The sequence below is a fragment of the Bombus affinis genome, chromosome 2 (genome assembly GCF_024516045.1).
Source record: "Bombus affinis isolate iyBomAffi1 chromosome 2, iyBomAffi1.2, whole genome shotgun sequence".
In the NCBI taxonomy this organism is placed as follows: domain Eukaryota; kingdom Metazoa; phylum Arthropoda; class Insecta; order Hymenoptera; family Apidae; genus Bombus; species Bombus affinis.
This window is the reverse complement of record NC_066345.1, coordinates 12430366-12450449: the sequence shown is the minus strand read 5'-3', so window position 1 is coordinate 12450449 and position 20084 is coordinate 12430366. Positions and strand designations below refer to the sequence as shown.

Genomic DNA, 20084 nt, shown 5'->3' with positions numbered 1-20084 from the left:
GGTTTACGAGATTTTTTAACGATCTGTGACTAAGATTCGACGAGATTATCAAGATTCGAAGCTCCCGAGAATCCAATTTACCCCTCAACGTTCAGACGTACATGATAAATCGGTTTAAGCGGAGGCAGAGAAGCCGAGTCTCTAGCCGAGTGGGACGGCTCCTCTCCGCTCTTCACGAAACGAGATACTCCAAGGCTTGATAATGGGATAAGTCCCGGAAACTTTCGATACGCGTCAAGGCGGATGTGTAATACGCACAGGTGAAGAGGGTTTGGAGCTGGGCTGCTGGGCAAACGAGCGCAACAGTTCCGAAGTCGTAAACGAGACGAGGAAAGTGGACGACGAAAACGACGCTAACGACGCCGGAGCCGAGTTACTCCGAAGAAGTATCAAAGAACTTTCCTCCCTTTGCGCCGTACAAGCCAGCAAGCCCGATCGAAAAATGTCCGACATATTTGCAAAGCGTCCGCTTTACGAGTAAAACAGAATCTAAACGAACGTGCTTCGAATAGACGACGCTTCGGTCGATGCTTCGATTTTATCGATCTCGCGACGTTGATCTCCTTTAACGCGTGTTGCACAAATTTCTCAAAACGCTCCTCATTAACTCGCCTGTATCGGAACGTACAAGCAACGTTAATTCTGCGACGCGACGTTATCTATGCGATCACGGCGGTATCGATAACTCGTCTCAAAATGTCGCAATACACTAAGGTAATACATTATTCCTAGCTGTGACTAATTCGAGTAGACTAGTAGGTGATAAATATTCGAGGAAACGTCTCGATGGATCGAAGAGTTGAAAAACGCGGTGCGTTACAGGTCGAAACAGGGAGACCACATGTGCGCGATGAGTTGAAACGGAACATCGGCTCGTCAAAAGTCTCACAGATGTTCTGTGACGAGCTACTTTCGATATCTGAAGCCGAGTCGACCAAGGCGCACAACTTATCGCGATAAATCAAGTGGCGGAAGGTCGCCGCCACGGTAGTCATCGAACAGCGCGAACAAGTCTTTGGCCGGGAATCGTCACGGAGGGAACGAGCAGGGAGTCGAGTGGAGCGCGTTGAACCGCGGGCAAATTGGACCACCTTCAAAACTCGAGACTCGTTACGCTCGTTCTGGCGTCGAGTTCCGGTGGAAATGCCCGATCACGTCGTCATCGTAGTCGTCGACGGTCGCCTGTTCGGAAAGCCGACGAGTGGCTCGTAGTCGGACGCTCGCGTGAGCGAGCGAGCGAGCGAGCGAACCACGCACGCCGACTTGAAGGCGATCCAACTTACGTGGCGGTTTAAATATACGCGTGTTCGCGTCTCGATTACGCGCCTCGAGGAAAGCACCTCTTCTCTTCTACGTGGGCGTACTCGTGTAGCCAGAAACGAGTCTCAGATACGATAAGTAATAGCGTCAAAGCTTGGTTACAATTTATTGTTCACGGTTCTAACTGTCTGGAATGATTTTGCCGAAGCCGAAAGACGTTCTACAAGCTTGTATCGTGCGCGGATTAGGTTTCTAACGGACGGCAAACTGTGTTTTTTCCATCATATATAATCCGACCGTATCGAAGAAACGTCACGGTGGTTCAACGTCTAAGCATCCGTGCGTATGATATCCAAAAAATCAGGATACCAGATATCGTATCGGTGGAAGATTTTTCGACAGAATCCAGGCCGAGGTATAGCGCGTTTTCGATAGGATCGTTGAATGCGAGAATACGCTCACGCGTGAAAATAATAGCAAGAGTTGAAGCATACGCATCCGTAAACGCGACGCGATGCGATACGAGACACGGGGGGTCGCGAATCAAAAGCACGCAGCTGCAATAACTCCCGATCGTTCTCAATAGTCGTTTCTTCGGTCGAGAGCGAAGCTCTTAGATTAATGGGCTAGAGATGATAATCGTACTCACCGTAATCCGGTCGAATGACAGCCTGCACCGCCTGTTCGTTCTTCTTGCTTCGTATCACCGGCTCACCGAGGATCGTGAAGTTTCTGGGTCCCACGCGATTCACAAACACTAGATACACTTTACCCCTCTTAATATTGGCTCGCACCACACCACTCTGATTATCGCGTTGCTGTTGTTGTTGTTGTTGTTGTTGTTGTTGTTGCTGCTGCTGCTGCTGCTGCTTCCCATCGTTGTCGTAGCCACAGACCGTCGACTTGCCGGGCGCCGATTTGTCTCGAAAGTGCAGCCTGACGCTGTCGTTCTTTTGCAACGGCTGGAAACCGGGTTGGCTTTTGTATACTTGCTTCACCTCGAACGTCACCGCGTAGTTCGAGCCTGGTTTCCTCACGGAAGACATGCTTCTCGCTTTTCCCTCGAACACCGTTGGCGCTAGATAAGCTCTGTTCCCAACGTCCACGTCGGGACACCAATTCTGACCGCGGCAACCCTTGTTCCGGCATCTTCGTCGCTGTTCTCTCGGCGAGTCCGCTTTCGTACGGTTCTTTGGTCGTTGCTTGGTCGATCTGATGACACGCGGCCTCTCCATCGACGATTCGGTTCCGGACGAACGCAGAATCGGTGTTTGCGTGGACGAGTGACGAGGTAGCTGGGTCAATCCGGTCTCCTCCATCTTTGGATAAACGTTCGCCGTCTCGTCATCTAGACGACGGTTGACCCGCTTCGACGATGATACGAACACGTCGCGTATCGAGTCGTCGAACTCTTCCTGAGTCGTGTATCTCTTCGAAGCATCCTGGGAACGAAGGTTTCCCACCGGGAAAGTCGAAGTTCGATAGCTGCCAGAAGCTTGCTCGATCGTCGACGATGGACCCTCGTCACCGATCTCCTGATACGTCCACGAATCCGATGCAACGAACCGTTTATCATTCTCGGTGGCGAGTTGCAAGTTCAAGGCGAATCTTCTCCCTTGCTGTTCCTTCCGAAGTTGTTCGGATCGTTGGTTAAGCTGCGACGTTGGTTGAACGTCGTCGTCAACCGGTAATTTGTAATCTCGCGTAGGTTGAGCGAGGGTCTGGTCGGCTGTTCGATGCTCGCGTATATCGATAGTTCGCGTAACGAAGTTCCAAGTTGGTAAACGGTAATCGAGGGGCTTTTCAACGGCGGCGATGCTCATCGATGGTGGATGGTCGCTGGTGGTCCTCGTCGACGTCTCCTCGAGGGAGTTCCAATTGGCGGGGGGTGCCGCAGCGAGCGCCAGTGCGCCCCACCAGCCGCTTAAGATCCCGGCCAAAAACAGAGACGCCCACATCATCCGACCTGCTTGCTGGTTTAATCGGGGGTGAGGTCGACACCTCGGTCACCCCGAACGCAGCACACACCACTCTCTCTCTTTCTCTCTATCTCTCTCACACTCTCTCTCTCCCCCCTCTTTCTTTGTCTCTTTCTCTCTGGTGCTTTCTCTTCTCTTTCTTTGTTCGCGAATTCGCCTAAAAATCTCGCGAGAAGATCTCTTTCGCTATCGATATCGCGTCCCTCTCCTCTTGTCTCTCGCTCGCGTTCAATCTTCAGCGAAGCCTCATTCGCTCGGAAACTGCTGTCTTCGCGACCCCTTCGTCTACCAAGGTCTCCTTCCTTCCGTAGACGACTGTCGTCGAATAATGAAAATCGCTCGTTCACGAGGTGTTGTACCACCGGCAGCAGCAAAACATCGGGACTTCCATCGGACAGATTCTCAGCTGTCTGCTCTTCGTCCAGCCTAGTACCGTCCTCTTCATCCTTGATGCCTCGGGATGGATGCGACAGGAACACCGCGGTACGAAATCGTACTGCGTCTATTCGCGATTATCGCAAACGATCACGACCGCCGGCTACTGCGATTGTACTCCCTCTAAACCGCATCGAGAAGTACAGTTCAAAACTCGCGATCATCCTGTCGATCGATCGAGAATAACATCCTGCTCGCGATTCCTCGTATCCGTAACAGGCGCCGTCGTCCCTTCTTAATGTTGTGCCTGCGTTGTAAATAGTTTTGTTTATATACGCGACACTCCTATATTGAAAATAATAGAGTACTTCTACGACTTTTTCGTTGGATTTCAAACCTTTTTCGGATCGATCGAGAGACTTGATTCTCCAAATCGACGATCGTTGTATCCTGTGCGTACACGTTGAATCGACTACTCCTTCATTGTCGTCGAATCGATACGATCCAAGTCATTCGAGATACTGTTCGACCGTATTTGATTTTGGTTTTTTCTGGAGCACTCTCCCGGCGGCGAATCAGCGGCACTGTTTCCGTATCTCGAAATAAATTGTCGAGAATTGATAAAGAATTTCGCGCCACCCCCGATCTCGTGGCTCGGTCTCTCGTCGTATCACGTTGCACTCCGAACGAGGAAAAGCCGAGGATGATGACACACGACGTAGGAAGGAGCGGAATAAGAAGAAGAAGAAGAAGAAGAGGACGAAGCAGAAGAAGAAGACGACGACGACGACGACTACGACGACGACGACGACAACTACGACGACGACGACAACGACGACAACGACGATGACGACGACGACGACGAAGAAGAAGACCAAGAAACTGTCGGCTTCCTCTGACCAGCCAGAGAGACACACTATTTAAATATACTCACGAGGCTCTCGCGCTTGGTAGTGTCGACCGTCGAAGTCTAGCCCTTGCGCGACGCACTTCACTGTTCAGTTTTACCACACGATTCTTCCGCCTCCTCCTCCCCGTTGCCGTCCAGACTTGTCGACGTTTCGCGGTGATCGCGGCACTAACGTCGTCGACGACGACGACAACGATCGCGCACGTCAACGAATCGCGAGTAACGTAAGAACGGGAACGAGCGAAACACGAAACGCTGGTTTGCGAGCGAAAATTGTCGGCAGACGGTGAACGGAGCAACGAGCGTGGTCGTCGGATTCGCGAGGAGGAGCGACCGAAGAGACGATCGTAGTACACGGTTCAACTTCGACACCGATTCTACGATGGCAACGATGCTTCTGTCGGTTGTGCTGGATGGCGGGCACGCGTTCGGTTAATATCGTGCGGGGGATCGGCGCGTGTGTTGCACGCGGCATGCACGAGGAGCCTCGTGTCACGTCGAGGCGGAGAAGGGATTGTCGGTGGCCCCGCGTCGGGCGCGCGCGACGGTTCAAATTAGACTGAACGGCCCGCTCGCGCAGCCCGAGGCCGGCCACAGCGCCAGCGACTCCTGGCGGACGCCGGTCGAGGCTCTGCGCGCGCACCGACCGAAGCGGCGACACCGAGAACCCCGCGCTCGCTACACTCCACTCTACACACAGCCAGACGCCAGACCACGGGACCTTTAAGAACCTGTGTAACGACGACCTAACAACCGAGGAACCGCACGCGTGATCCTTCTCTTTCTTCTCTCTCTCGCGTCTCCTTCCTGACTGCACACACACAATCACCATGTGTCTCTCTCGCACCTTCACTCTTCCATCCAACTTCATCTGTCTCCAATCGTGAGTACCAAACATAAATGTCCTCTTTGTTACGCGACCGCCCTCCTTTTTTTTGGTTAGGTTATACATTCGCTTAATTCTGATTGCTATCACGAATCTCCGTCTTAGTTATCTACTCTCGTGATGCGTTGAACGCGAAAGTGCGTCACGAGAGCCAGGATAGAGACGAGGATCGCGATGTTTTCACTCGATATTCACTTGTTCATGACGCACTATAATCCGAACGCGTAACGTTAATCGGGATGCATCCGCGCCAAAAGTTCGCGCATTAAAGATGGCGGTCGCGTCATTAACGGTACACTCGTGAAATGATTCGAAGCGTCTTTATGCGCTTGTTGCACCATGCTTCGCGTTACAAATTCCATTCTTCGTTTTACGTCGTATTTTCACGCGGTGTTGACGTACACGGAGGTTCTACTGACCCTCGTCACGTTTATTTTTTGTTTACGCTTTTTGTGGAGGTTTCACTTTGCTCGGTGCGCTAAGGCGACATGGTTCAGCGCACAATAAGCGCCTTTCTCCATCTCTCTCTGTCCTCTACCTCGACGTTAGATTGTCCTTCGTTCAGACATTTATAAGTACAATCTAGTGGACGACGTTGTTACTTTTTATCCTTCCCTTCTTTTTTTTTATGCTTATTTATGTGCCGAGAAAATCTCGTTCGCAGCCATGAAATGCACATCAGGTTCTCTCGTTAGTAGTATCATTTTTATTTCGATTTCTCTCGATACTGTTTTCCTTTACACCGACAAAATGTGATTTCAAGCGTGCTTCGTGTTTCTATACAATGACGTACGATACTTCGATTTTTAACGCATGAATATACGCGAGACGTTGCGTCGTTGTGATTATTGTTATTGCGCAATTAACGTCGACGGTTCTCGTAATTTCTGGTAAACATTGATATTTTAACCCGTAATACGAGTTAAATCGGCCCATACGCGTACACGGTAACAATGTTTTCAAAATAGATAGAACTTTGTTTTCACTCGGGCAGTATTCGCGTTTCGGCGGACGTCGTTTACCTTAGATCGCAACGTTTCCGATGAGATATACGCTAGCTGGGATTTCTCCGATGTTATTTGCTACGAATAGTTTCAAATTAGAACGCAAATTAATATCGTACTTCAATATTTACCTGCTCTTGGAAGACAGGTCGAACAATCGAATACGTTCGGGCATAATGACGAAGCACTTATTAAAATCAACACCGGCTACAACGGCACAGGCCCAGAGTGCAATCAGGTTGCTCCTATAAAACGTTAAACTGTTACGAATCACAGACTGCGTTCAGAGCCATTATCCGAGTCTCGAGGACATTTCGCTTTCTTCGTGTCTCGTCCCCTCCAGCCTGCCCGTTCCGGCGCTCTTTTACGCTCGGTGTTCGACGGGTCGTTCCTCCTCTTCTTCCACGCTCGCGCCTTTCAGCGTCATCGGGCCACCGAAAATAAAGTCTTCCTTCGTTTCCCTGCCGTTCCTTCTTGCGCCCCCTCGTTCCCTCCGCATCGCGTCGTGCTTCCGACTCGAATATACGAACGCACCAGTAGTCCCGGAGAGGTTTTTAAAAGAGAGAGGGAGCACCAACGACGTTCAAGAGGAACTCTCCTCGAGAGCTGCCAATCAAACGACCCGCCAAGAGAGTCGGCCTCTTAAACGGGTAGTTTTTCACACTCGTTCCGTGACAGATTAATTCCGAGTTAAATAGCGACACTTAAGCGTGCCGCGTCATAATTAACGTTTTCATTTCGTTCTCCTCTACGCTGCCATTTACGCGGAACCTCCCGCGGTGTTGTTTCTTTCTTTACCGCGCGAGCCATCGTAATTTTGCATTTTCAACCGTTCCGCATCGTATCGTCCTACCGCTTCGACCGTATCGTTTTCGAATGCTTAAATAATAAATAGAAACAGTTGGCGATCGGCTGTATTCCGCATATCCGAACGTTAAATAACCGCGTGTTCGAATTCGGCTGATTAATCGGCGCCGTTTCGCTCTGTAGCCGAATATTTACGGCGCGTTCATCAGGATAATGCATCAGTGACACGATGGTCCTTCATTATCTCTCGTTGATGGGATCGAAACATTCTGCACCGCGTTTTATTTTCGCTCAAATGACCGGAAATGACATCCTGCAAATAAATTCCGCGTATCCAGTATCCTTAAACGAATTTCCTTCCTACTTTGGTATCTCGGCCCTCCTCTTTTAATCTGCACGACAATGCATAAATCACAGCATGGATTTTCCCAACGAAACCACGGCCGTATTCCGATGGCACGATTTTTCAAGCGGAATACTCGTTCTTGCAGCGATGTTGCGAATTGATTCTTCCGATTTTTTCGCTTATCACATGGTCATCCGGTGATTACCAGAATGTTCCTGAACACGAGTGGAATGGGGTCTAAAATGTGTTTGATGTCGACACGCAGTTACGTGTTTGGAAGGGGGTTAGATCGTTGGAACGCGTGGTATTCGTTTAACGATCGGCAAACGATCGATCGCCGAGCAAGAAGTGGGAGGAAAATGCGGAATGAGACACATTATACGATATAGCGTTACACGTCGACTATCTCGCGCGCATAAACTGAACCCGAGGCATTTTGTTGCACGAACGACTTACCTCGTTCTCACGACACTCCTCTAATTCGATTAATATATCCACCCTCCATCTCTAAGAGACGGACGGTTTGACTAACATTGCGCGCGCTTAATTTATGCACGGTGGATGTTCGACAAAAGTACCGGCGAATAAATTATTTGCCAGACGATGGAAATATCGTCTCCAACGGGGAGAAAGCTTTCGGGGAACCGATCTCGGAGAATCGATGTACCTTGAAAATATTTTGAAAAGTGAGGACGACATGGGAAATGTCGACCTGTATGCTTTTCGCTGACTTACTTTAAAAGTCCCTAGATCGAACTACGTGTATAAGTACGTGGTGCACAGATCATTGCGTCGTTTTGTTCCTGGTTCCTGAAACCGCTTCGCGAATACACGAACCTTCCCGTTCATAGTCGGAAAGAAAATAACCCAGTGTCGCGTATGCATCCGTAATATCTTTATCGAACTGGAATGATGAGATGCCCTGCGGAACAGGGGAAAAGCAAATATTTATCGGCGAACCGGTAAAATTTCCTGAGATTCAATTGGCTGGCGTTTTACGTGCTTATATCGAAAAATTTCGGAGCAGCGACATAGAAAAGTAGGTACCTACACTGTAGAAAAGTTCGCAGCAGAAAGGAATAAAACAAGTCCTGGTTTGAACAGAATTGGAAATGCACAGTAGAAAAATACTTCCTAAATATCGAAACAATTTTGCTGAATGTAAACTACAACCGGTTCCGGTAGGGGAGTGCTGTGATTCAACGCGCGAGATAAAACCTCGCGTCGAACGAGAATCAATTGGTCACCGTGAGAAATCAAGATCGTGAACTCTCGATCGTTCGCCGGTGATCGAGAATGTGGTACGCAGTTTGTTCGACAAACTGGTGTCGAGATCGACAAATAACCCTTCTGAAACTGTTGACGCGATAAGGTTAAGAGGGGAAAAAGAATCGTTTTCAGTGAAATGTAAAAAATTAAACCAGTCGAATACCGAGTATTACGGAAAAATTGAAAAATTCTCCAACGTAAATGCACGGAATCTGGATGATTACACCGAAGGGAGTGAAACTATCAGATGATAAATGCAGCTACAATGTGTTATCTTATACAGATTTAAAGACAACAAGTTACGACCCCGAGTACTGTAATTTAATATTGAAATGCGTTCGACCTTGGTGTCCATCGATGTTGTGGGCCATTTTTTTTTTTTTCATCGATCACATCTTGCGCTTTTCGTAGTCACCAGGGCATACATATTGCTAATTGCACAGTACAGGAACAAGAATCCTGACATTTCCAAAATCACGGTGATTCCCAGCTTCTCGGTATCTTTATTGCTTCAGCGCCTATTACAGAAATTACAGCTGGGAGAGGTACAATTATTGAGATACATAATATACCGAGCGAATCTCCGAAGAAGTTGCAAAATACGTATCTACGAGATAAAGTGCCTTCTAGGAGAAAACGTACGATCTACTAGCGACAAGAGAAGAAAGTAAAGGAGGAAGCAAGTTTTTAGTAACTAGCAAGAACAGCTCGCCAACAGATTATCGACAAACACTTTCGATATTGGCAAATTGCTCTTACTGGGCATCCGTTGGCACTCTCTCTTCCTCCTTCCCTCTCCCTTTAGGTTGATCTCTGTGTAGGTTCGCCTGGTGAGCTTGCTGCCAGTCGAGAACCATGTCGTTCGCCCACAGGAGAAGTTAAATCGAATCCGCTAACTGCAGCCTAAGAACAAACCGGAAGGGACGAGAAGAGAGAGGGTGGACGGTCTCGATACGCGGCTAACTTTCGTGGAAGTTTGATGCTTCGTAAATCAATGGCCATTCGTCGGGCCACGTTAAATTATTCTCGGCTCGGCGCACCTTCCCTTCGATAGAAGATTCTATGGATTTTAACGTGGGGAGCTTATCTATCAACTGAGAGTGATTACTTCAAACCAAGACGATTTTCGAGTCGAAGAGGTGGAATTTTAGAACAACGATCGAAAAACTTTTAATCGAAACTTCCTAATTAGATTTATTCGAAAAAGATTCAAAGAATATTCGCCCGTAGTGCTTCATATTATCTTCATAATGCTATTTGTAGCTAGTAATACTTCAGGGTTACATAAAGCACAAGCGTGTTACATTTGTTATCGCGCCTCTAGCTACTTCCATTTTTTCTTCCTTCCTTCCTCTTATTCTGTGTTTTCTCCTCTTGTTTGTTTCTTTTTTTTTATAATAAAATTCAACGAGCTTGCAGTCGATTCGCCTGAGCAAGTTTGCACGGCGGATAAAGTTACGCTGCATAAATGTAACTTTGCAAATGAGCCACGCGCGGAACAATGGGAAGAGAGCGTGTCTCTTCTGGAAAACTCCCGTCTCAGAAAAAATGTCCTGGAACGAGATACCAAGACACGGCCGACGACCCTCCCAACCATCTTCTTTCCTGTTATGTAAGAAAGTCGAGAGGAAAAGAAGAGTGGAAGTTTGTCGCAAGATTATCGTAACCGGTATCACCGGCGGAACGACGAAAAAATGAAGAAGGTGAATTTCTAGGGACGCGAACATTGGGTGACAAGATAGCAGACATTGAATACTTTGCTCCGAGTCTTAAGCGTCATTAATAATTCCAACGGATGATGCTTGAAAACTTTCGATCGTTACTTCCTTCTAAAGAAGCACCTATCAGCAACCACGAAACTATAATAACTCAACTGCATAGATTGGAAATATATTTGCATATGGCGGGCTCTTAATCATTAAATACGTGGCATTCGTTGGCCGTATTTTTCCAGGAAGCTGGTAGAATTTACAGAACGTGAATTCTCGTTTTCCAGTTCTCACGGAAAATACTATCGAATGAATGGAGCACGATTTCAAGGTGCACGGTAAAGCTGAAAGCCCCGTAAATACGGTTTTTCACGTCGTTTTCGGGTGCAGGAAATTTGCCGAAAGGGCAGAAACAGGATGGGCAAAAGGGCCAGAAACGAAGGCAGATCGAGAGAAAGATAGAGACGCAATACGTGGTTCATTCAGCGAGCTGACCCCCGCGGTCGAGGGTAAAAGCGACAGTTTAAGCCCATTAGGATATTTATGGATTGGCCTTCCACGCTAGCGAAATGGGGGTGAGTAGATATAGGAGGGCGCATACGAGGGGTTGGCTATTCAAAGGTCTGACGGCACGCGACTATCCAACGATTCCTTTCGCTCCGACGTCTTTCTCGCCAACCGACATCAGCACGAACACCTTTCGGGGGTGGTGCATCTTTACTCCACTCGGTCGAACGGTGAAAAACGAGTCGGTGATTTATGAAACGCTGTTGGACGAAGAAATCTCTTTAATGGGATGTCTAAACGTCTCAATTTCGACGCTTAATACGCGTTCTAGTCGACTCGTACAATCTTCATTTTACTTTCGAAGTTGATACGAACGTTTTCGTGTCGTGATTCGATCGTACTTGAACCAATCCATGTTATTTTCCATTTATCACCGGGCGAATTTTGCTGGCAACGCATCAGCTCTTCGTCGGTTTCATTTTAGCTTCAACAAGCTGACCGCGTACTCTTTCTCTCTTCCAGTATTCTTTCTCGGAAGCGTTGCAAATGCGTAAAAAATCTGGTTAATTAGTATTAGCGCGAAGAGTTTAATTAATTCCGGGGTTAGTCGAATGGGGACTACACCGACAGTTTGAGGTCGAACAGCACGTACGAGCATCAGTCGTTAGATCGCATTAACGTGCACGAGTATTTTCCAGTTGGGCACGAACGAGATCTCGCATTCTGCAGACGCGCTCCTTTCTTCCTCTTTAATAAGAGCCGCCTGTGTACACTGTACACGCTTGTATTTCGACTTCCGGCTGGCCGGAGTCCCCCGGTGCCTAACAGAGATGCATTGTGTGCAACGAAGCACCTGGCACGCGCCAGCTCCTGTCTTTATGTAGCCGCCCACTCTCTCTTTCTCTCGTCCTCTCTCTCCTTTCCTCCCTGCTCTCCGGTGTGCACCACCTTCGCTCCATCGTTGGAGCTGTTTCGCTCGTACTCACGTACCGTTCCCCCGTCCTACCACCCACACGTGCGCGCGAGTCGTTATCCTGTGGATATCCTCCGGACGTCTGCCTTCTCCATTCGAGTTCCTAACAAGATTTTCATCTCAGATATCTCGAACTCGGTTAACCGCGCATGGACTATTAGCGATAAAACTTGTTCGGTAAGTTCGTAATTCAGCTCTGCTCAGGAGGAATAAATGTATCTTAATAAATACGATCAAACAAATTTCGTTTTCCTATGGCCAGATAGAATGCACTCATCTGCGGGCAAATATCCCTCGTGCAACGTATATCTCGACACGTTATCTTTATTTCAGCGGTACCGCGAGTTATGATGAAGTCGTCGTGTCGATCAAGATTGCGACGCATGCAAACGACGAATAACTGAAAGAACCTTCCTCCCCTCGAATACCATTCTCGGGTGTTACAAATTGCTCAACGATTTCCCATGCGAAATCATGGAATCGCTTAGAAGATTATTTCGTTTTCGGCGGCACGATGCGTCGGCTAATTATACGTCCCGTTAAGGAACGATCCCTCGGTAAATAAACTGATCGCCGTAAAGTAGTCTCAAACTACCCTCATATAACTGGAAGGGTCGGTCAGGTCGGGGGACGTCCTGACATACGATCGCAGTCGCTTGGCACGCGTCTACGGTGCCTGTCAAAATATGCGTCGAACCCCTCTCTTCCGTGACTACTCGTCATCCTCGACCCTTCGAAGGCCAAAAGGCACGTACGTACCTCCACCCACTCGGCGTCCCTTCACGCGTCTGTCGTCGATTTCCTTTCGAAAACCCTCCGTTTTAGGAGTCGCTCGTACACAAGCAACCACGCTATACATGTTCACTCAGTCGAAGCTTTGATTTTTCATCGAAGAAATATACACCCCTATAGCTTCTCGTGTTTCTGTTTGCTCCGGGGGTCGCGAAGAAAGGTCGTGGGGATCTTCTCTATTAATCTTGGGGACATTCCCAGTTTCTGTGAGACAAACACGTTCGATTGATTTACTATCGAAATATGCGAACGTTCGTCACTTGACACCGATAATTGTTATCATCGATTTTTAGCGTGCTCCCCCTCAAGATAATCGTATTATGTATTTCTCATTGATTCGTCGGAAATTGTTCTTGCTTCTTAGAACCCGTATCATTCTCAATAGTCTAGACTAAAAGAAATTAAATCGATCTGTGGAACGTTGTTTCCGCCGACCTTTCAGACTCCTTGGAATATCAATCGCGCGTTCTAATAAATCGTATCTGAGAATCAGCGTGTCTCCGGCCACGCGTGAGCGTTCGATTAAGCGACAGGAATATAAACGGGATACCTCTCGTTTCACAATCTATTGACATTCGATAGTTAAAACGAGTACTTGAACATTATTATTCGTTCTGGGAAATATCGACTCCATGGAACGACGAGCTCAAACATTTTCTAGAAATAGACGCGTTCGAGGAGAACGATAAGATAAGTTCGCGAAATGGAATCTTATCTAGGCGCCTGGTCTATCTTCGTTTTCTTTTTCGCGTAGAAAGCATCGGCGTTTTTTAAAAGGGGTAAGAACGATAGGCGAGAAACGTTGCCTGCCTCTTATCGCTCGTCATCGTAATTAACGCGTACCGTCACGCAGCTGATAAAAATCGTTCTAGCCGCTCGTGACTCACTATGTCGTTTGCTTCCTTATGGCGACGCCGTGTCACCGGAAGCTCTTAACTTTTCCGGAAATTAATAACGTTTTAATCGATTCTTTAAACGTCGTCGCATTAATAGAAGTGGAAAAACGCCGGCTACAAAAAATTTCGTCTGATCGCAATCTGGCAAAGTTTGAGAAACTCGTAAGCCGAGGCTATATATTATCAAACTCGATTAATTGTTTTCCACGCGATATCGAGAATTAAACGCTTAATCGAAACGTTGATAAATCACGTCGATCGTGTTTTCCACGTACCAGAGGAAGACGAAACACTCGTCGTCCTGCTTCGCCTCGTGTTATTCCGTTCTTTTCTTTTTTTTTCTTTTTTTATACGCCGCCTTAACAGAAAACCTTGCATTCGAAAGATAATATCCGTTTTCGATTTCGTTTCTTTCATCATAAATCTTACAAGAAGAAACAGATAATCGATATTGCGGCGGCGATAAACAGCCGCAGTGGTCTTATCGCGGTCTCTACGGAAACCTGTGAAGATAGGTCAGTGACTAGCCAAAGGAATTTACCAAGAAAAGAATTATTGAGAACACAAGCTACGCAGGATAAGGAGAAATGGATGGTGATTTCTTTTTCTTGGAATAAAACCGGGCCATCGTAACTCGGTCGAATGACAGAGAGAGGGTTGAAAATGTCGTATATACTGATAAACGTATGCCATTTAAAGGAATTTATCGTACCCTCTCGTCGTTGTTCTACGCCCCGTGAAAGTCTTCTTGATCTATCTCATGAAAATGTGTAGAAAGATCACTTTTACCGTGACGCGGGAACTTTACGCACAGAATCGAGGTAATTGCCAAGCGATTCATTATCATTTACTGAAAATTATACGATACAGCTAATTACACAATATAGCTATCGACCTATCGACGTTTTTATATCATCAGAGATCAACGGATATCTGTGAAACAGAAACAGGCACGAGAAGAACCGAGGAAATCGCCAATGTATTTGCATTAATAGGCAGGTTAATATTGATGCGCGTACTAATCCTATACCGATGCTGCGAGATATCAATATTGATAATAGCGTGCGAATCTTTGGCGGTGCTCGGCCATCCGTAGTCTATATGTATCCGCAACGAATCAATGGTCGCGCCATCGAATTTGTACCGTAGCAGCCGCGACTCTATCATTACTGGTCAGCCAGCCCCTGAATTCGCGCTCTTTCACCCTTTAATAGCCGACAATCATACACATCCACGTTAATAGGGAAATAGACTCTAAAGCGGCTGATCAAATGGTAATCTTGATTGCTTTGTGAGTTTTACCAACATCGCCTTCTTTTTTATTTAACTTCAAAAAATCTTCTATCTGGACGAGTCGCTGGCAACCAGTTACCGGCAAAAGCTTCCACGTAGCGATTGTAAAACTCGATTTCCCTGCGTCTCGTGTTCAGTCTCGAATAAACACTTTTTTAAACAGACACTTGCGTGCCGCGAAGCAATGTCGCGATCGGTCATTAACGATAACGAATATTATGCTTCTCTATCGTTTATTCCCCATGGTCGTTGTTGCCCAGCTGTCAAAAGAGTTTGATCTTACCCGATAACGTTGCGACATGGAGGAATCCTTCGTGTGACCGGTTAATTCACTGAATGATAATAATAATTTGCACGCGGGTATAGAGCGCGAAGAGAAAAGATACGAGGTTTGCGGACGAAGGAAATGATTACTTACACGAATAAATGATAGGATTGCACTTTCCAAACGACGAGAAATCCATTAACGCGCGGTTGCCTGAAAGCCAGAGAAATAATTCCATCGATAATTGAAATGAAAAAAGTACAATTTTCAAGTCAGATTAACCTTTAATTGGTTCCGTGCTACAGCATTTTAGCTCTCTCAAAGATTATACCTCCATTTGTTTATTTATGTTTTTAACGTTTTAACAACTTTTAACATTGCATCGGAACCAGGCAGCAAAGGGCGGATGAACGAACAAAGTGCATTTGCTTCGTCCCAAATACGTTTTGCGTGAATGCTGGCGTTTTGCAAAAACGCGCTGTCTATGGAAGGATATACAACACCGAAACTCTTCGCAATCAAGAAATAAATTCGCGAGAGCCTGGCGTGCGGAGCAGGATGCGCGGAGTAGGGCGTGCAGAGCAGCCGTGTCTTTGCTCCAGTTCTTGCCTTATGGTCGTTCGGTTTCGGTGGTGCAACGGTTCCCCGTTCTTTTGCGACGCGGCGGTGATTTGTCACGTGGTGGGTGGCGAACGATTACGTTGCATTTGCAATTTCACGCGGCACTCCTCTCGCCTCGCCGTTTCTTCTGATCTCTTTCCTTGTGCTCGCGCGATCCACCGAATACCACTTTGTTCGTCTTCGGCCCGCAGGCTCCGCGCCGTCCTCTCTCCCTGTTTCCGAAAACGCGCCACGATCTACGGAATTCAAGAAGTTTTGGGGAACGGGGGCAGACGGTGGCCAAATTACTCGGGCCGCAGATGATTGTCTCCGTTTCGTTCCGACGGCTCGGCACCACCCTGAATGTGCCAGCTAAATGAGAGCGTGACAAAAACACCTGGAGAAACCGTTCGTTCTATTAAACTCCCGCTCTAAGTTTGCCCGCAGCGCTAAGTAGCGACTGCCGCCAACTTGTGACAGACGTTACGGCGTAATCGTCGGTTTCTCCTCGATACCAATCGGATCTCGAGGCTCAACGATTTTCAAAATTCCCAGAGAAATAGGACAGCGCTCTCTTGGGCGGAGGCGCGGCCAAATCTCGCAGATTGAAATACTGTAAGTTCGACGTGCGCGTCGCAGTCATTTACGCGAGCGCATTCGTTTCGCGCGATTTTCTCTTACCAGATGATAACGGTTGTAGTATCCTCTTACACGGCCGGGCCATGCGCTAATGGAGAGAATTAGCAGGGCAACGCGTTCGCGCGCAACGATGAATCGGGAAAGAGCCCGCTGTGGCGATGACCAAATTACTCGCGGCGCAGATGATCGTCTCTGTTTCGATTCGTTGCTCTTCTCGTCGAGAGAACTGCGCTCCAGATAATCTGTCAGGACCGCAGAATCCGGCCGTGGCCCTGCCTGGGAACGAAGCGGTGCGAACCAGACGAACCGAGGGTCATCGACCAGAACAGAATGGCCCTCGTTTTTGCGGTCCGCGTAATGTCGTGTTCGTAGACGAACCGCGGATTAGCAGGATCGTCCGTTCGATCAAAGAACCTGCTGGCAAAAACTGGCTGTTTTTGGTGAAAACAGGAATCGTTCTAGGCTCTTTTCCCAGTTTCTACAAAATGGCCCCTGTTCCTTGGCTATCTTTGCACCATTTGCGTTAACCGAACGAGTACTCGAGGAGGAACAAATTCGCCAGACCAGGACATCCGTGTACCTAATATTCGAGGGCGTGAAACGATCGTAATGTTGGAAACGTATCTATTAGTCGTCGCGTGCAAGATGCCGCGTGGAGTCGGCATCGTGACACGATTGTTGATGCATCGTTAAAGGAGCGCAACGATCTCTCCATCCCCGAGATAGAGAATTGCGGAGAAACAGTTCCGTAATAGTAACGAGTCGTCGCGAGCAGCGAAGAATTCACCTCTCTCCGCTCACGAGAAAATATGTTAACAGGGAAGCGTATCGGGCATCCCGGAAGCCATTGGCCGGCGCTCGCGTTATCTGTTTCAGGTGCATTGAACGCATCTCGACACGATGATGATACGAGCGCAACGGAGAGCGAGAGAAAGAGAGCAGCACGAGTAATGGTTATCAGCCGCGCGTGCCTCCTCCCCGTTCATTCGATAGGAACTTTTCTGTTGCTTTTCATCGAGGATCATTCGAGAGATTCCAGGACTCACGTTACCAGTCGTCGCCGCGTGTTTGCTTTTCTCTTTCTCTCTTCGCAACTTTTGAAATTCCATGACCGGATAAACGATCGCGCGACGAGTAAATCCTGGCCGTCTGTCCCATGGCGAATAGAATCCGGAGCAAACTTAAAACGCATAAAATAATAACTTTAACGAGACGCTACGTCACCATGGCTGCATCTCTCTCCATCCTTTGTCACGAAAACGATACTTCTTGCTAGACGTGAGAAGGATCCGTACTAGGCAATCGCTCGAACGTGGTTCGATCGAACGAAACGATCCACATTCCTCGGTCGGATAGGTCCTTTACCGATTCACGTACACGAGAGATGAGCCACTTATACGGACGACGAAGTCTCGATTATGACCTCTCTACGTGATACGTGCGTGACTATCCGGAACGGGAGGTAGGTTGGCTTCCCGAGGGATGATGTCGGACCATTTAGTCAAGTGTTATAATTGCTGACACCTGCATAATGGAACGATGGATCATTAACGAACACGAGTAGCTTAGACAGACGAGATACGGCAAACCAACGATTCCACGACATTTCCGTTTTCCTTCTCACACAAATTTTTCATCTAATCCACGGAAAGTTTCGAGTGCCGTTAACCGCGAGAATTTTCCAACAATATCTAACGATATTATTCGCGTTAATCTCCCGTCATTTACCAACATCGTGTAGAATCGAGCAACAAAATAAAGTAGAAAACGAAAGAACAGGATATTAAGATTTCACAGGGACTCGAGGCACGCTTCGACTCCATTTTCTACGAGAAATTTCGTGCAAGCTCGACGATATCGTTATCACGAATAGACATATTTCGCCGTGCTCTCGGGTGGAAGGTTATGGATTATTTAAAGATTTCCGTGCAATCATCACGCGAGCCGTGGCGAGTCTGCGAGCGAAAATAATCGTAGAAGAGGAACGACGTTATACTCTCCACGTATATCGTGATCCACTCTCCCTCTCTCTGGCTTGCCGTGTGTTTACGTTGCGGCTACGGGGCACGTGCATGTACGCGACTACAACTGCAATTGGCGTGTACGAGCGCGCGCCCGAGCTGCGTTCGCCCTCGCCCCTTCGCTCCCGTAGGGACGTTCTCGAGCATTTCGGTTAGGGTGATAATTGCCGTTAGTGTTCCCTGTGACGCACGCATATGCTCGACGCGCCATTGCTCAGGTATGCGCCACGCGATCCCGTCGACGCGTACGTGGTCACGTTAAGCTCGATTCCTGGTTCGTATCGGCCCCATCCTTTCCGACACGCCCGCCATCTTCGATTCCAACGAGATATCTTGCCAACGCCGACCATTAAGCGTTTGATCTTTCGCAGGATGGGCGTTGAACCGCTTTGTTACGCGCGACGATGCCGATCGTGTTTGATCATGTGCGTTCCGGATATTGAATCATGCCGTAATACCTATTCAAGGCTGTCCGCGTGCAAGTATTAGGACGATTAGATGCTTTGACATCGATCTGTCGCTGCCGTGGACTAAGTACTAATCGATTCTTCGATGCTGAACGTGTCACTGTGATTTCGTCAAGGAAATATATAAGAATCGAGGGTTTCCACTGTCGATCGATGGTATTATGTCGAGTGTCGAGTTATTGGAATTTACTCACGTATGATCGAATTAAAGATATTTCGACAAAAGGCGGCAATAATCCTTGGAACAGCCGTTCTTTCATGGTTGATCGTGTTGTTGGCAAAGTCCTGCTGGCGTCCATGGCGTCCAGTTGCTTGGTCGATCGGTAGCGCTCGATCCACGAAATCGCCGTACAACCGAGCGAACATTTATTTCTCGTGCTTGAAAGGACAACGAGAGAGAAAGAGAGAGGGAAGGAAGTATGGTAGGGAAGAAAGAAAGGGCAAGGAATAGAGGGGGATGGAGGATAGTGTAACAATACGGCATATGGCGCGTGCTCGTCCAGAATGCAATGGCAGCAACACGCGATGCAGTTCAGCTGCCGACCGCATCATCGTTCGGTTCTCGCATGAACCGAGCATCGAGCTGTCTCGGGTTCTTCCTTTATTCTCCTCTCCTTTTGCTCTTGTCCCTTTCTTTCATTCATCCTTTCTCCACCAACTTTCTTTTCGTCTTCGATCTTTCGTCTATTTTTCCATCGATTTCACTTCTGTGAGATAGCACTAACGAGTACTAGCCCCTTCGAATCTCTCTTTCTAGTCTCCTCACCAAAGAGATCGAGTCTTTGGAGGTTGTTCGCAGGGTTTCTCGCGGGACAAAGTTTTGGCATCCCGAGCCGGGGCCCCCGGGGCGAGAAATTCGAAGGATCCCGAGCACGTTGCGTGCTCCCTCTCCCAGCGGCACCACGAGATATTAAGAGCTACCTACGTCTTCGTTACGTACGTTAGCTCGCCTCGGCCCACCCATGCTTGATGGCGAGACGAAAAGCATTACCCCCGAGGGCAGCCGCGAGCCCCGAAACCAGCCTCGTCCCGTCTCTCTTTCCGTGTCCCGCGTCGCGGTTCCTCTTTGTCAACTTTCCAATCGCG

At 48.0% G+C, this 20084-nt stretch overlaps 1 protein-coding gene and 1 long non-coding RNA gene across 4 annotated transcripts in view; one reads left to right on the top strand and one right to left on the bottom strand.

Moving 5' to 3' along the window:
- LOC126925010 (protein vein) overlaps positions 1 to 5676 on the bottom strand; it is a 198994-nt gene extending 193318 nt beyond the window's left edge. The window contains exons 1-2 of one of the 2 annotated variants that reach the window (XM_050740102.1): positions 4012 to 5676; positions 1910 to 3921 (exon numbers count right to left, since the gene is read on the bottom strand). In XM_050740102.1, the coding sequence (XP_050596059.1) occupies positions 1910 to 3221 (1312 nt within the window). In that variant the 5' untranslated portion in view covers positions 3222 to 3921; positions 4012 to 5676. Of the gene's footprint in view, positions 1 to 1909 lie in introns of both variants that reach the window. The other variant, XM_050740109.1, reaches the window with a different exon arrangement.
- Positions 1 to 20084, top strand: part of LOC126925192 (uncharacterized) — a 130532-nt gene that overhangs the window by 19809 nt on the left and 90639 nt on the right. The gene's annotated exons all lie outside the window — the stretch shown is intronic.